The sequence below is a fragment of the Oncorhynchus keta genome, unplaced genomic scaffold, assembly GCF_023373465.1.
Source record: "Oncorhynchus keta strain PuntledgeMale-10-30-2019 unplaced genomic scaffold, Oket_V2 Un_scaffold_5444_pilon_pilon, whole genome shotgun sequence".
Lineage (NCBI taxonomy): Eukaryota > Metazoa > Chordata > Actinopteri > Salmoniformes > Salmonidae > Oncorhynchus > Oncorhynchus keta.
The window spans coordinates 1,566,360-1,583,568 of NW_026290960.1; the positions used below are offsets into that span (position 1 = coordinate 1,566,360).

The following is a 17,209-nucleotide window of genomic DNA, read 5'->3' on the forward strand; positions in this document are numbered from 1 at the left end:
GATCTCTCATAGCAGGCTCTGGTTTATAAGGAGTGCACTGTCCTCTTGTGGCCAAGTTTAAAAAGTTTAAACCATATGAGCTGATGACATTTTCATAAAATTTTTAAGAAAATGTTCTGCAAGCAATAATTTTCCATTTTAAATGATTCATCACTGACCCAAAGAAAGAGCTGTGACAGAAGGACACACATAGAGTTAGAGATGCATTATGTTCTGGGCTGTGGACTGTGAATTTTGAATAATCACTACAGTTGTATGACAATAGTCTTTATTTTAACTGCCTGAAAAATATGAATGTGTGGCAGTGTATAAAGATGTGTAAAGTTCTAATCTACAATTTTAAAGGCCCGATGCAGATGTTTTTATATAAATATTAAATAATTAGGTAACAATTAATTACCAGATTGTAATAGTTGTCCATTAAATGCTAAAAAGAAAAAAACGTTGATAACCGACCCTGCCACAAGGACATGGATAGGTTACTCAAGTCATGTGATGCATTGGTTGCGAAACACACGCGGAAGTATGACGCTGTATACTGTTGCTTTTATTCTTGCTTTTTTGCATTTAGCCAATTTAACACCCTTGTTTTTACCTGAAGGTAAGCATAACTCCCCTAATCTGTTTGTTGTTCATATCCCGCATCCCCTTTGGACGCACACATCGACGTGTGGAGGAAGAAACAAACTGAAAGTCAAGTGCAACAAGCCATGCAGTGCACTGCAGATGAAAGCGAGTTTTGTGTGGACCGTTAACTTCACAAATTATGTTTCTGATCTTGATCTGGGCAGTTGACCAGACTGTACTTAATAAGCCTAATGAAAAAGCAAAGATCATAATTAGGCTACCGAAATGAATAGCCTCACTTTAACCCGTCACCCGTCACTTGAACAATACATTCATGTACATACTACCTCAATTGGGCCGACCAACCAGTGCTCCCGCACATTAGCTAACCGGGCGATCTGCATTGTATCCTGCCACCCGCCAACCCCTCTTTTACGCTACTGCTACTCTCTGTTCATCATATATAAATAGTCATTTTAACCATATCTACATGTACATACTACCTCAATCAGCCAGACGAACCGGTGTCTGTATGTAGCCTCGCTACTTGCATCGCTACTGTATATAACTATTGTTTTATTTCTTTACTTACCTATTGTTTACATAATACATTTTTTTGCATTATTGGTTAGAGACTGTAAGTAGCCATTTCACTGTAAGATTGTATTCGGCACATGTGATAAATAAACTTAGATTTGATTTATAGCGTATTAAATTGCATAATTCATGCATGCAGCAGTGACACATGCTATAGCCTACAATGTTAACATTGCACAGAAAAGTGACCGTTTCAAACTTGTAACAATGTGACCATCAAAATCATAGGTCTAACTGATCATATGTGTGTTTTATTCTTTTTTAATTTATTATTTTTAAAGAGGAATATCACTTCAAACAATGGATGTTACAGGTATGTGAAACTGTAAAGGCTACAATGTAAATCTGTCACGTGTTATTTTTTAGGAAAGCAGATGACATACAGTAGCCTACATACCAGAGTTACTGTACACAGTCATCTTGTTCCTTCCTGTAAGAAATGAAAGCAGTAGGCCAAGACCTTCCTCAAATGTATTTGCTTGTCAGTATGAGGTTATCATCTTTAGTTGACTGACTGCCTATAGGTGTTTTTGTTATTACAGTATAATAAAGTCTATGCTCTGGAGGAGTACCACCATCGCCTGAACATCTTCACTGGGCATAAGAGGAGAATCCACTATCATAATGCAGGGAAGCACACGTTCTCAAGTAGGCTATGCATTTATTTATTTTAAACTATTTGTCCATTTCTTCCTGTTTTCCCAGTCACAACTTAACTCCCAATGTATTCATAATATAGCTTTATGTATGTTACAGGTATGATATCTTACAACTATTGTAACTTTCCTTTTCCCAGTGGGACTGAATCAGTTTTCTGACATGTTGTAACTTTCCTTTTCCCAGTGGGACTGAATCAGTTTTCTGACATGTTGTAACTTTCCTTTTCCCAGTGGGACTGAATCAGTTTTCTGACATGTTGTAACTTTCCTTTTCCCAGTGGGACTGAATCAGTTTTCTGACACGTTGTAACTTTCCTTTTCCCAGTGGGACTGAATCAGTTTTCTGACACGTTGTAACTTTCCTTTTCCCAGTGGGACTGAGTCAGTTTTCTGACATGTTGTAACTTTCCTTTTCCCAGTGGGACTGAGTCAGTTTTCTGACATGTTGTAACTTTCCTTTTCCCAGTGGGACTGAATCAGTTTTCTGACATGTTGTAACTTTCCTTTTCCCAGTGGGACTGAATCAGTTTTCTGACATGTTGTAACTTTCCTTTTCCCAGTGGGACTGAATCAGTTTTCTGACATGTTGTAACTTTCCTTTTCCCAGTGGGACTGAATCAGTTTTCTGACATGTTGTAACTTTCCTTTTCCCAGTGGGACTGAATCAGTTTTCTGACATGTTGTAACTTTCCTTTTCCCAGTGGGACTGAATCAGTTTTCTGACACGTTGTAACTTTCCTTTTCCCAGTGGGACTGAATCAGTTTTCTGACACGTTGTAACTTTCCTTTTCCCAGTGGGACTGAATCAGTTTTCTGACACGTTGTAACTTTCCTTTTCCCAGTGGGACTGAATCAGTTTTCTGACACGTTGTAACTTTCCTTTTCCCAGTGGGACTGAATCAGTTTTCTGACACGTTGTAACTTTCCTTTTCCCAGTGGGACTGAATCAGTTTTCTGACACGTTGTAACTTTCCTTTTCCCAGTGGGACTGAATCAGTTTTCTGACACGTTGTAACTTTCCTTTTCCCAGTGGGACTGAATCAGTTTTCTGACACGTTGTAACTTTCCTTTTCCCAGTGGGACTGAATCAGTTTTCTGACACGTTGTAACTTTCCTTTTCCCAGTGGGACTGAACAGTTTTTCACGTTGTAACTTTCCTTTTCCCAGTGGGACTGAATCAGTTTTCTGACACGTTGTAACTTTCCTTTTCCCAGTGGGACTGAATCAGTTTTCTGACACGTTGTAACTTTCCTTTTCCCAGTGGGACTGAATCAGTTTTCTGACACGTTGTAACTTTCCTTTTTCCCAGTGGGACTGAATCAGTTTTCTGACACGTTGTAACTTTCCTTTTCCCAGTGGGACTGAATCAGTTTTTGACACGTTGTAACTTTTTTCCCAGTGGGACTGAATCAGTTTTCTGACACGTTGTAACTTTCCTTTTCCCAGTGGGACTGAATCAGTTTTCTGACACGTTGTAACTTTCCTTTTCCCAGTGGGACTGAATCAGTTTTCTGACACGTTGTAACTTTCCTTTTCCCAGTGGGACTGAATCAGTTTTCTGACACGTTGTAACTTTCCTTTTCCCAGTGGGACTGAATCAGTTTTCTGACACGTTGTAACTTTCCTTTTCCCAGTGGGACTGAATCAGTTTTCTGACACGTTGTAACTGAATCAGTTTTTTGACACGTTGTAACTTTCCTTTTCCCAGTGGGACTGAATCAGTTTTCTGACACGTTGTAACTTTCCTTTTCCCAGTGGGACTGAATCAGTTTTCTGACACGTTGTAACTTTCCTTTTCCCAGTGGGACTGAATCAGTTTTCTGACACGTTGTAACTTTCCTTTTCCCAGTGGGACTGAATCAGTTTTCTGACACGTTGTAACTTTCCTTTTCCCAGTGGGACTGAATCAGTTTTCTGACACGTTGTAACTTTCCTTTTCCCAGTGGGACTGAATCAGTTTTCTGACACGTTGTAACTTTCCTTTTCCCAGTGGGACTGAATCAGTTTTCTGACACGTTGTAACTTTCCTTTTCCCAGTGGGACTGAATCAGTTTTCTGACACGTTGTAACTTTCCTTTTCCCAGTGGGACTGAATCAGTTTTCTGACACGTTGTAACTTTCCTTTTCCCAGTGGGACTGAATCAGTTTTCTGACACGTTGTAACTTTCCTTTTCCCAGTGGGACTGAATCAGTTTTCTGACACGTTGTAACTTTCCTTTTCCCAGTGGGACTGAATCAGTTTTCTGACACGTTGTAACTTTCCTTTTCCCAGTGGGACTGAATCAGTTTTCTGACACGTTGTAACTTTCCTTTTCCCAGTGGGACTGAATCAGGTTTCTGACACGTTGTAACTTTCCTTTTCCCAGTGGGACTGAATCAGTTTTCTGACACGTTGTAACTTTCCTTTTCCCAGTGGGACTGAATCAGTTTTCTGACACGTTGTAACTTTCCTTTTCCCAGTGGGACTGAATCAGTTTTCTGACACGTTGTAACTTTCCTTTTCCCAGTGGGACTGAATCAGTTTTCTGACACGTTGTAACTTTCCTTTTCCCAGTGGGACTGAATCAGTTTTCTGACACGTTGTAACTTTCCTTTTCCCAGTGGGACTGAATCAGTTTTCTGACACGTTGTAACTTTCCTTTTCCCAGTGGGACTGAATCCGTTTTCTGACACGTTGTAACTTTCCTTTTCCCAGTGGGACTGAATCCGTTTTCTGACACGTTGTAACTTTCCTTTTCCCAGTGGGACTGAATCCGTTTTCTGACACGTTGTAACTTTCCTTTTCCCAGTGGGACTGAATCCGTTTTCTGACACGTTGTAACTTTCCTTTTCCCAGTGGGACTTTTTCTGACACCTTGTAACTTTCCTTTTCCCAGTGGGACTGAATCCGTTTTCTGACACCTTGTAACTTTCCTTTTCCCAGTGGGACTGAATCCGTTTTCTGACACGTTGTAACTTTCCTTTTCCCAGTGGGACTGAATCCGTTTTCTGACACGTTGTAACTTTCCTTTTCCCAGTGGGACTGAATCCGTTTTCTGACACGTTGTAACTTTCCTTTTCCCAGTGGGACTGAATCCGTTTTCTGACACGTTGTAACTTTCCTTTTCCCAGTGGGACTGAATCCGTTTTCTGACACGTTGTAACTTTCCTTTTCCCAGTGGGACTGAGTCAGTTTTCTGACACGTTGTAACTTTCCTTTTCCCAGTGGGACTGAGTCAGTTTTCTGACACGTTGTAACTTTCCTTTTCCCAGTGGGACTGAGTCAGTTTTCTGACACGTTGTAACTTTCCTTTTCCCAGTGGGACTGAGTCAGTTTTCTGACACGTTGTAACTTTCCTTTTCCCAGTGGGACTGAGTCAGTTTTCTGACACGTTGTAACTTTCCTTTTCCCAGTGGGACTGAGTCAGTTTTCTGACATGTTGTAACTTTCCTTTTCCCAGTGGGGGACTGTAACTTTCCTTTTCCCAGTGGGACTCAGTTTTCTGACATGTTGTAACTTTCCTTTTCCCAGTGGGACTGAGTCAGTTTTCTGACATGTTGTAACTTTCCTTTTCCCAGTGGGACTGAGTCAGTTTTCTGACATGTTGTAACTTTCCTTTTCCCAGTGGGACTGAGTCAGTTTTCTGACATGTTGTAACTTTCCTTTTCCCAGTGGGACTGAGTCAGTTTTCTGACATGTTGTAACTTTCCTTTTCCCAGTGGGACTGAGTCAGTTTTCTGACATGTTGTAACTTTCCTTTTCCCAGTGGGACTGAGTCAGTTTTCTGACATGTTGTAACTTTCCTTTTCCCAGTGGGACTGAGTCAGTTTTCTGACATGTTGTAACTTTCCTTTTCCCAGTGGGACTGAGTCAGTTTTCTGACATGTTGTAACTTTCCTTTTCCCAGTGGGACTGAGTCAGTTTTCTGACATGTTGTAACTTTCCTTTTCCCAGTGGGACTGAGTCAGTTTTCTGACATGTTGTAACTTTCCTTTTCCCAGTGGGACTGAGTCAGTTTTCTGACATGTTGTAACTTTCCTTTTCCCAGTGGGACTGAGTCAGTTTTCTGACATGTTGTAACTTTCCTTTTCCCAGTGGGACTGAGTCAGTTTTCTGACATGTTGTAACTTTCCTTTTCCCAGTGGGACTGAGTCAGTTTTCTGACATGTTGTAACTTTCCTTTTCCCAGTGGGACTGAGTCAGTTTTCTGACATGTTGTAACTTTCCTTTTCCCAGTGGGACTGAGTCAGTTTTCTGACATGTTGTAACTTTCCTTTTCCCAGTGGGACTGAGTCAGTTTTCTGACATGTTGTAACTTTCCTTTTCCCAGTGGGACTGAGTCAGTTTTCTGACATGTTGTAACTTTCCTTTTCCCAGTGGGACTGAGTCAGTTTTCTGACATGTTGTAACTTTCCTTTTCCCAGTGGGACTGAGTCAGTTTTCTGACATGTTGTAACTTTCCTTTTCCCAGTGGGACTGAGTCAGTTTTCTGACATGTTGTAACTTTCCTTTTCCCAGTGGGACTGAGTCAGTTTTCTGACATGTTGTAACTTTCCTTTTCCCAGTGGGACTGAGTCAGTTTTCTGACATGTTGTAACTTTCCTTTTCCCAGTGGGACTGAATCAGTTTTCTGACATGTTGTAACTTTCCTTTTCCCAGTGGGACTGAGTCAGTTTTCTGACATGTTGTAACTTTCCTTTTCCCAGTGGGACTGAGTCAGTTTTCTGACATGTTGTAACTTTCCTTTTCCCAGTGGGACTGAATCAGTTTTCTGACATGTTGTAACTTTCCTTTTCCCAGTGGGACTGAATCAGTTTTCTGACATGAGCTTTGCAGAGTTTAGGAAGACTTTCCTCCTGACTGAACCTCAGGTACAGCTGTGTGTCACGCCCTGGTCAAAGTATTTTGTGTTTATCTTCATGTATTGGGTCAGGCCAGGGTGTGGCATGGGGTTTTTGTATTGTGGTGTGTTTTGTCTTGGGGTTTTGGTATGTATTGGGATTGTAGCTAGTGGGGTATCTAGCAAAGTCTATGGCTGTCTGGAGTGGTTCTCAATCAGAGGCAGGTGTTTATCGTTGTCTCTGATTGGGAACCATATTTAGGCAGCCATATTCTTTGGTTGGTTTGTGGGTGATTGTCCTTAGTATCCTTGTAACTGTCTAGTGTCAGTTTGCACCAGTTTAGGCTGTTTCGGTTTTCGTTACGTTTATTGTTTTGTAGTGTTTGTTTAGTGTGTTTTTTTTCATTAAACATGAATCGTAATCTACACGCTGCGTTTTGGTCCGACTCTCCTCCACCACACCTAGAAAACCGTTACACTGTGAAATGTACTTACTAAAATGTGATCCTGTAATTAACCCCAATTATAAGTCTACGAGCTTCCCTGATATAAGATAGCCTAATCAATAGTAATTGTTCTTACATTTATCTTCATCAGAACTGCTCTGCCACCAAAGGGAGTCACATCAGCAGCCCTGGGCCATATCCTGGTTCTGTGGACTGGAGAGAGAAAGGAAACTATGTGTCACCTGTCAAATATCAGGTACTACGTTTCCCTCATAGGCTAAATATACTGAGTGTACAAAACATTAAGAACACCTTCCTAATATTGAGTTGCACCCCCCCCCCTGTTTTGCCCTCAGAACAGCCTCAATTCATCTGGGCATGGACTCTACAAGGTGTCAAAAGCATTCCATAGGGATGCTGGCCCATGTTGACTCCAATGCTTTCCACGGTTGTGTCAAACTGGCTGGATGTCCTTTGGGTGGTGGACCATTCTTGATACACAGGGGAATCTATTGAGCGTGACACAAACTGCTCCTGGCACCTAATACGATACCCCGTTAAAAGGAACTCTTTTGTCTTGCCAATTCACCTTCCGAATGGCACAACACACACAATCCATGTCTCAAGGCTTAAAAATCCATCTTTAACCGGTCTCCTGCCCTTTATCTACACTGATTGAAGTGGATTTTACAAGTGACATCAATAAGGGATCCAAGTTTTGACCTGGATTCACCTGGTCAGTCTGTCATGGAAAGAGCAGGTGTTCATAATGTTTGTACTGTAGTGTATATTCACAACAACATGACCAAGTCATTTCCCGATGGATTGGCTGTTTGCGGGTGAGTGAAAAAGATAAAAGAAGCTGTACATTTATGACTGTGCTGTGTTGATATCATGTTGAGTGAGTGTGCTATTGTTGTGTTCTAAGGGTCATTGTGGAAGCTGCTGGACCTTCTCCACTACCGGCTGTCTTGAGTCTGTTACCGCTATAGCTACTGGAAAACTCCCACTTCTGGTGAGAACTAGCCCTATTTCTCTTGTATTTTCTACAGTTTCACACTTTGTTTCACACTGATTTTGGCAGTCAACCTACTATGTTTCCCAAGTATGGTTTCATATGAAGCGGTACAATAGAAAGACTGTAGTTGAATTGGTTGTTGAATGGTTGTTGGTAATAGCCTTGTCTGTGAGTTATCATTCTATATTTTCCAGTCTGAGCAGCAACTGGTGGACTGTGCTCAAGACTTCAACAATCATGGATGTATGGGGTTGGTAGCCTACAGTACCATCTTAAAATCACATGAGCTTATCACTCCTGTCCTGCATGTGACTTCTACGCCTCCTGATGCATACTGTAGCTGTCTGTCTGGAAAAACATAATTCAGCTACTGTATTGTATTGGTTTCAGGGGACTCCCAAGCCAGGCGTTTGAGTATGTTAAATACAACAACGGACTCATGACCGAAGATGACTATCCTTACACGGGACATGTATGTATTTATGAATTATTCTTAGTGTAAAAAAGGAAAATGTTAATAACCCAAGTAACAGCGTTATACTAGTATTTAATCCTTATGACTCACTTGTTTGGATTACTCACTATATACTTCTTTACCCCAATTACTTTCCGTAGGATGGCTCTTGCAATTTCAAGCCCGAGTTGGCAGCTGCCTTCGTGAAAGATGTTGTCAACATAACAAGTGTGAGAGACTAAAACTAAACGTTTTACAACCTCTGAATCTGTCCTAAACATTGTTTTCTTAGTCAGCAATTGGTATGTTGTTCTGTCTTCCGCCCTATAATAGTATGACGAAAAGGGCATGGTTGATGCTGTGGCCAGACTGAACCCAGTCAGCTTTGGATATGAAGTGACTGATGATTTCCTCCACTACAAAGATGGTGTGTACAGCAGGTGAGAGTAAGCCCAGTACCCTCCGTTGTTCCTTATCACTCCCACTTGACAATACATGTTGGGTGGCAGGATTAAAGAGCTTTGTGGGAATTGAATTGTGAACCTCCAAATCTTATCAAATAATGTGTGGAAGGTAGAAGACTGTACTTATGAGCCATACAATGTTGCAGTAGAAGACTTTCATGAACTGTAAAGCTCCTTGCCGTTCACATAAGGTATACAAACTGCACATTTGACCCTCTATTACACATATGTCAGAGTCAAGGCCCGCGGGCCACATCCGGCCCGCGAGAAGTTTTTTACGGCCCCTGGGATGATCTTGATTTATTATTAGAACCGGCCCGCAGACCGCAGCAAGCCGGCAGCCCGCAGATCTTTTACACGCACCAATACTACATTTCCCACAATGCAACGGTGACGCACCGAGCAGTAGGCTGCTTCATTTCAATATTTATTGGCACAGCAGTTGTCAGCATCACAGTAAAATTAACTTTCAGATACCCATCAAAAATGGCAAAACGGAAGGTGGACACTGAGAACCGGGGTTTCAAACAAGGTGGGAGTCGGAGTATTTGTTCACGGAGGTAGCTGGAAAACCTGTGTGTCTTCTGTGTGGAGAAAGTGTGGCGGTACTGAAAGAGTATAATCTGAGACGACATTATGAAACGAAACACGCGGACAAAAACAAGAATATGGACATGGAACAAAGGCTACAAAAGGCAGAGGAATTAAAACGAGGCCTCAAATCTCGACAGGCTCTGTTCAAAAAAGCCAAATCACAAGGCCAGGCTGCTGTCAAGGCCAGTTTTATTTTGGCAGAAGAGATCGCTAAATCAGCCCGGCCATTTACGGAGGGGGATTTCATCAAAAACTGCATGATTAAAGTTTGTGACGAAGTTTGCCCAGAAAAAGGCAACTCTTTTTAAATGTGAGTCTGAGCAGAAACACCATTGCCGAGAGAGTAGACCAGTTGTCCATCAATCTAAAAGAGCAGCTTGTGAAAAGGGAAAAGATTTCATTGCATATTCCTTGGCTGTGGATGAGAGCACCGACATTTCTGACATTGCCCAGTTGTCAATTTTCATCCGCGGGGAGTGGACTCCAGCCTAAGCGTGACAGAGGAGTTTTTGGCTTTCGTCCTATGCATGGCACAACTACGGGGCATGATTTGTATGAAGAGGTGTCAAGATGTGTAAATGAGATGGAGCTGCCTTGGGAAAAACTCGTGGGTTTGACAACCGACGGAGCACCTGCGATGTGTGGACACAGGAGCGGACTGGTGGCGAAGATACGGGAAAAGATGCAAGAGGAAAACGCGACAGGTGAGCTGACAGCTTATCATTGTATCATACACCAGGAAGCGTTGTGCGGTAAAGCCTTGAAAATGGAGCATGTAATGAGCATCATCACGCGCACAGTTAACTTTATCAGAGCCAAGGTTTGAATCACCGCCAGTTCAAGGCATTTCTGACGGAGTTAGAAACGGAGCATGGTGATTTGCCTTATCACACAGAGGTGCGATGGCTAAGCCAGGAAAGGTGCTTCAAAGATGTTTCGAGCTTCGTGAGGAGATTTGTCTGTTCTTGGACAGCAAAGGGAAAGACACAACACAACTCCGAGACGAAATGTTTCTGTGTGAAATGGCTTTTCTGTGTGACATTACGAGTCATCTGAATGCAATGAACTTGCAGCTGCAGGGTCGGGATCGTGTCATCTCTGATATGTACAGTACAGTGAAGGCATTTAAAACCAAACTGACTCTGTGGGAGACGCAGATGCGGAAAGAAAATTTGAGCCACTTTCCCAGCTGCCAGACCATGAAAGAGAAGCTCTCTACCAGTGCGTTCCCGAGCGCACAGTTGGCTGATAAAATAGGTATGCTTGCCGCTGACTTTCGACGCCGATTTGCTGACTTTGAAGCACAAAAGCAGGTTGGAACTGCTCGGTAACCCATTTGCTGTTGACGTGGAAAGCTCACCACCAAACCTCCAAATGGAGTTGATTGACCTCCAATGCAATGATGCACTGAGGGCAAAATATGCGGCAGTGGGTGCTGCGGAGTTCGCCCGTTTCCTCCCCGACACAATGCCCCAGCTGCGCATCCAGGCTGCTCAAACGTTGTCTATGTTTGGCAGCACATACCTGTGTGAACAACTGTTTTCTTTGATGAACTTGAACAAAACATCACACAGAAGTCGACTTACTGCTGAACACCTCCACTCAATTCTGAGGATTTCCTCAGCTCAGAGCCTTACCCCGAACATTGATGAACTTGTGGAAAAGATGGGACACCACCAAGTATCACCCTCAACCTCAAACAAGTGAACATTACTGTGCAATCACATATTTAGAGTTTTTACTCAGTTCAAGTTTAAAAGTTCAAGTTTAATATTTGTTTTCACTGCATGTTACTTCTCCTTAAACAAAGTGTTGTTTTTGATTAATAGATTTTTGCACTTTATTTTATTGTATTTCAATCCAATTATATTTTAAAAATATTTCAGTTGAGTGGATGATAGAAAATTGCTATTATTGTTTTTTCTTTGAAGTAAATTTAGCCCACTTTTGCTAAAATAGAAAATATAGGCTACTGATGGTGCCTTGAATACCGGTTTCTTTCATTTAATGTTCATGTTATGGGGATTTTTATATAAAGGAAATTTGTCTTTTGTGTCTGTTGAAAATTAAAGATTACTGACAGAGCCATAAGAAAATATTGCTTTATTTATCTGATCATATTGGAATATATTTGTTAGGTTTTCAGTAGGTTCAATTAGGTTCACTAGACTATATGCGTCATTTAAAAATTTTTCAATGAACATTCGAACAGTCCGGCCCTCGGCTTGTAGCTAAATGTTTTATTTGGCCCTCCGTCCATTTGACTTTGACACCCCTGCTCTATTACAATGAATTAACATGTCCTCCATGTGTTTTATAAAGTATTCTTTGTTTGTACTAGCACTACGTGTAAGAATACTACAGACAATGTGAACCATGCTGTACTGGCAGTGGGATATGGTGAAAAGAATAGCACTCCATATTGGATCGTGAAAAACTCCTGGGGCACCAACTGGGGAATGGATGGGTAAATAAATCAAAAATATTCAGTGCTGTTGAACTTCCTTTTTTTTTACTAATGATAACTATATAGATGCTTCATGAACACAGATCAGCTATTGAACACCCAGACATTGTAGGACACGTATACTGCAAGATACCTGTCTGACTATCTCCTTTTAGGGTGAAATTATACTGAACAAAAGTATAAACACAACATGCAACAATTTATATGTTTTTACTGAGTTACAGTTCATAATAAGAAATAAATCAATTGAAATAAATACATTAGGCCCTAATCTATGGATTTCATATGACTGGGCAGGGGTGCAGCCTTGGAGGGCATAGGTCACCAATTTGGCAGCCAGGCGCACTCAGCCAATCATAATGTTACAGACAGATATACATTTCATAGACATTACTGCAGTCAGCATGCCAATTGCACGCTCCCTCAAAACTATTACACTGAACAAAAATTCACATTTTTAAAAGTGGCATTTTGTTGTCCCCAGCACAAGGTGCACCTGTGTAATGATAATGCTGTTTAATCATCTTCTTGATATGCCACACCTGTCAGGTGGATGGATTATCATGGAAAAGGAGAAATGATCACTAACAGGGATATAAACAAATTTGTGCACAGAATTTGAGAGAAATAATTGTTTGTGCATATGGAACATTTCTGGGATGTTTTACTTCATCTTATGAAACATGGGACCAACACTTTACATGATGTGTTTTATTTATTTATTTTTTGAACCCCTTTTTATCCCCAATTGCGTGGTATCCAATTGGTAGTTACAGTCTTGTCTCATCACTGCAACTCCCGTACGGACTCGGGAGAGGCGAAGGTTGAGAGCCGTGAGAACCCAACGAAGCCGCACTGCTTCTTGACACAATGCCCACTTAACCCGGAAGCCAGCTGCACCAGTGTGTCGGAGGAAATACCATACACCTGGCGACTGCTCCCTGGCCCGCCACAGGAGTCGCTAGTTCGCGATGGGACAAGGACATCCCCTGCTGGCAAACCCTCCCCTAACCCGGACGACGCTGGGCCAACTGTGCGCTGCCACATGGGTCTCCCATTCGCTACCAGCTGCGATAGAGCCTGGACTTGAACCCAGAATCTCTAGATGCGTTTGTATTTTTCTCAGTGTAATAGTTTTGAGGGAGTGTGCAATTCGCATGCTGACTGCAGGAATGTCCACCAGAGCTGTTGCCAGATAATTTAATGTGAATTTCGCTATCATAAACCGCATCCAACATCGTTTTAGAGAATTTGGCAGAACTTCCAACCTGCCACACAACTACAGACCACGTGTATGGTGTTGTGTGGGCGGTTTGCTGATGTCAGCGTTAACAGATTGCCCCATGGTAGCGGTGGGGTCATGGTATGGGCAGGCATAAGCTACGGACAACAAATACAATTGAATTTTATCAATGGTAATTTGAATGCACAGAAATACCGTCACGAGATCCTGAGGCCCATTCATCCGCCGCCATCAACTCATGTTTCAGCATGATAATGCATGACCATGACTCAGGGATTTGTACACAATTCCTGGAAAATGTCCCAGTTCTTCCATGGCCTGCATACTCACCAGACATGTCAACAATTGAGCATGTTTGGGATGCTCTGGCTCAACATGTATGACAGCTCGTTCCAGTTCCCACCAATATCCAGCAACTTCACACAGACATTGTAGAGGAGTGGGACAACATTCCACAGGCCACAATCAACAGCCTGATCAACTCTATGTGAATAAGATGTGTCGTGCTGCATGATTGTCCTGTTGGTCACACCAGATACCAGATTTCTGATCCACACCCCTACTTTGTTTTTTAGGTATCTGTGACCTACAGATACATATCTGTATTCCCATTCATGTGAAATCAATTTTTATGGATATCTTTAAGAAATGGCTTTCTTCTTGCCACTCTTCCATAAAGGCCAGATTTGTGCAATATACGACTGATTGTTGTCCTATGGACAGAGTCTCCCACCTCAGCTGTAGATCTCTGCAGTTCATCCAGAGTGATCATGGGCCTCTTGGCTGCATCTCTGATCAGTCTTCTCCTTGTATGAGCTGAAAGATTAGAGGGACGGCCAGGTCTTGGTAGATTTGCAGTGGTCTGATACTCCTTCCATTTCAATATTATTGCTCGCACAGTGCTCCTTGGGATGTATAAAGCTTGGGAAATCTTTTTGTATCCAAATCCGGCTTTAAACTTCTTCACAACAGTATCTCGGACCTGCCTGGTGTGTTCCTTGTTCTTCATGATGCTCTGCGCTTTAACGGACCTCTGAGACTATCACAGTGCAGGTGCATTTATACAGACTTGATTACACACAGGTGGATTGTATTTATCATCATTAGTCATTTAGGTCAACATTGGATCATACAGAGATCCTCACTGAACTTCTGCGCCCAATTTTCAGTTTTTGATTTGTTAAAAAAGTTTGAAATATCCAATAAATGTCGTTCCACTTCATGATTGTGTCCCACTTGTTGTTGATTCTTCACAAAAAAATACAGTTTTATATCTTTATGTTTGAAGCCTGAAATGTGGCAAAAGGTCGCAAAGTTCAAGGGGGCCGAATACTTTCGCAAGGCACTGTATATACATTACCAGTCAAAAGTTGACACACCTACTCATTTCTTTATTTGTACTATTTTCTACATTGTAGAATGATAGTGAAGACAAACTATGAAATAACACATATGGAGTAATATAGTAACCAAAAAAGTGTTAAATCAAAATATAGAATCAAAATAAGAATATTTTAGATTCTTCAAAGTAGCAACTCTTTGCCTTGATAACAGCTTTGCACACTCTTGTCATTCTCTCAACCAGCTTCATGACGTAATCATCTGGAATGCTTTTCCAACAGTCTTGAAGAAAGTTCCCACATATCTTGACCACATGTTGGGTGCTTTTCCTTCACTCTGTTGTCCAACTCATCCCAAACCATCTCAATTGGGTTGAGGTCAGGTGATTGTGAAGGCCAGGTCATCTGATGCAGCACTCCATCACTCTCCTTCTTGGTCAAATAGCCCTTACACAGCCTGGAGGTGTGTTTTGGGTCATTGTCCTGTTGAAAAACAAATTCCCACTAAGCGCAAACCAGATGAGATGGCGTATCGCTGCAGAATGCTGTGGTAGCCATTCTGGTTAAGTGTGCATTGAATTAAAAATAAATCACACAATGTCACCAGCAAAGTACCCCTACACCATCACACCTCATCCTCCATGCTTCACAGTGGGAACCACACATGGGGAGATCATCCATTCACCTACCCTGCGTCTCACAAAGACACGGCGGTTGGAACCAAAAATCTTCAATTTGGACTTGTCAAACCAAAGGACAGATTTCCACTAGTCTAATGTCCATTGCTCGTGTTTCTTGGCGCAAGAAAGTCTCTTCTTATTGATGTACTTTAGTAGTGGTTTCTTTGCAGCAATTCGACCATGAAGGCCTGATTCACGCGGTCTCCTCTGAACAGTTGATGTTGAGATGTGTTTGTTACTTGAACTCTGTGAAGCATTTATTTACTTGGGCTGCAATCTGAGGTGCAGTTAATTGCAGATTTCTGAGGCTGGTAACTAATGAACTTATCTTCTGCAGCAGAAGTAACTGGGTCTTCCTTTCCCGTGGCAGTCCTCATGAGAGCCAGTTTCATCATAGTGCTTGATGGTTTTTGCAACTGCACTTTCAAGGTTGACTGACCTTCATGTTTTAAAGTAATGATGGTCTGTTGTTTCTCTTTGCTTATTTGAGCTGTTCTTGCCATAATTTGGACTTGCTCTTTTACCAAATAGGGCTATCTTCTGTATAACACCAATACCTTGTCACAACACAACTGATTGGTTCAAATGCATTAAGAAGGAAAGAAATTCCACAAATTAACTTTTAAGAAGGCATACCTGTTAATTGAAAGGCATTGCAGGTGACTACCTCATGAAGCTGGTTGAGAGAATGCCAAGAGTGTGCAAAAGGTGGCTACTTTGAAGAATCTCAAATATAAAATATATTTTGATTTGTTTAACACTATTTGGGTTACTACATGATTCCTTCTGTTATACACTGCTCAAAAAAATAAAGGGAACACTTAAACAACAAAATGTAACTCCAAGTCAATCACACTTCTGTGAAACAAACTGTCCACTTACGAAGCAACACTGACAATAAATGTCACATGCTGTTGTGCAAATGGAATAGACAACAGGTGGAAATTATAGGCAATTAGCAAGACACCGCCAATAAAGGAGTGGTTCTGCAGGTGGTGACCACAGACCACTTCTCCGTTCCTATGCTTCCTGGCTGATGTTTTGGTCACTTTTGAATGCTGGCGGTGCTTTCACTCTAGTGGTAGCGTGAGACTGAGTCTACAACCCACACAAGTGGCTCAGGTAGTGCAGCTCATCCAGGATGGCACATCAATGCGAGCTGTGGAAAGAAGGTTTGCTGTGTCTGTCAGCGTAGTGTCCAGAGCATGGAGGCGCTACCAGGAGACAGGCCAGTACATCAGGAGACGTGGAGGAGGCCGTAGGAGGGCAACAACACAGCAGCAGGACCGCTACCTTCGCCTATATGCAAGGAGGAGCAGGAGGAGCACTGCCAGAGCCCTGCAAAATGACCTCCAGCAGGCCACAAATGTGCACGTGTCTGCTCAAACTCCATGTGGGTGGAATGAGGGCCCGACGTCCACAGGTGGGGGTTGTGCTTACAGCCCAAGACCGTGCAGGACGTTTGGCATTTGCCAGAGAACACCAAGATTGGCAAATTCGCCACTGGCGCCCTGTGCTCTTCACAGATGAAAGCAGGTTCACACTGAGCACATGTGACAGACGTGACAGAGTCTGGAGACGCCGTGGAGAACGTTCTGCTGCCTGCAACATCCTCCGCCATGACCGGTTTGGCGGTGGGTCAGTCATGGTGTGGGGTGGCATTTATTTGGGGGGCCGCACAGCCCTCCATGTGCTCGCCAGAGGTAGCCTGACTGCCATTAGGTACCGAGATGAGATCCTCAGACCCCTTGTGAGACCATATGCTGGTGCGGTTGGCCCTGGGTTCCACCTAATGCAAGACAATGCTAGACCTTATGTTTACATTACATTACATTTAAGTCATTTAGCAGACGCTCTTAT

At 42.3% G+C, this 17,209-nt stretch overlaps 1 protein-coding gene across 2 annotated transcripts; it reads left to right on the forward strand.

The window, feature by feature from the left end:
• Nucleotides 1–512: 512 nt before the first annotated feature.
• LOC118360888 (pro-cathepsin H-like) lies at nucleotides 513–12,214 on the forward strand. 2 transcript variants are annotated; one of them, XM_052516800.1, is made up of 11 exons: nucleotides 513–601; nucleotides 1,446–1,477; nucleotides 1,707–1,812; nucleotides 6,604–6,674; nucleotides 7,241–7,345; nucleotides 8,018–8,104; nucleotides 8,302–8,357; nucleotides 8,498–8,579; nucleotides 8,723–8,791; nucleotides 8,895–9,001; nucleotides 11,961–12,203. In XM_052516800.1, the coding sequence occupies exons 1-11, from the start codon at nucleotides 526–528 to the stop codon at nucleotides 12,088–12,090; spliced, it is 921 nt and encodes a 306-aa protein (XP_052372760.1). In that variant the 5' UTR covers nucleotides 513–525; the 3' UTR covers nucleotides 12,091–12,203. The 2 variants fall into 2 exon arrangements, with proteins under 2 accessions (XP_052372760.1, XP_052372759.1); XM_052516799.1 differs by having other exon boundaries at nucleotides 514–601; nucleotides 1,689–1,812; nucleotides 11,961–12,214.
• The last annotated feature ends 4,995 nt before the right edge of the window (nucleotides 12,215–17,209 follow it).

Excerpts from the sequence above, each read along its gene's own strand:
- LOC118360888 (XM_052516799.1), top strand. The coding sequence starts at position 526 with ATGACGCTGTATACTGTTGCTTTTATTCTTGCTTTTTTGCATTTAGCC. Across the intron at positions 1,478-1,688 it reads TCAAACAATGGATGTTACAG|GTGTTTTTGTTATTACAGTA; the intron begins GTATGTGAAACT and ends GACTGCCTATAG. Across the intron at positions 6,675-7,240 it reads TCCTCCTGACTGAACCTCAG|AACTGCTCTGCCACCAAAGG; the intron begins GTACAGCTGTGT and ends TATCTTCATCAG.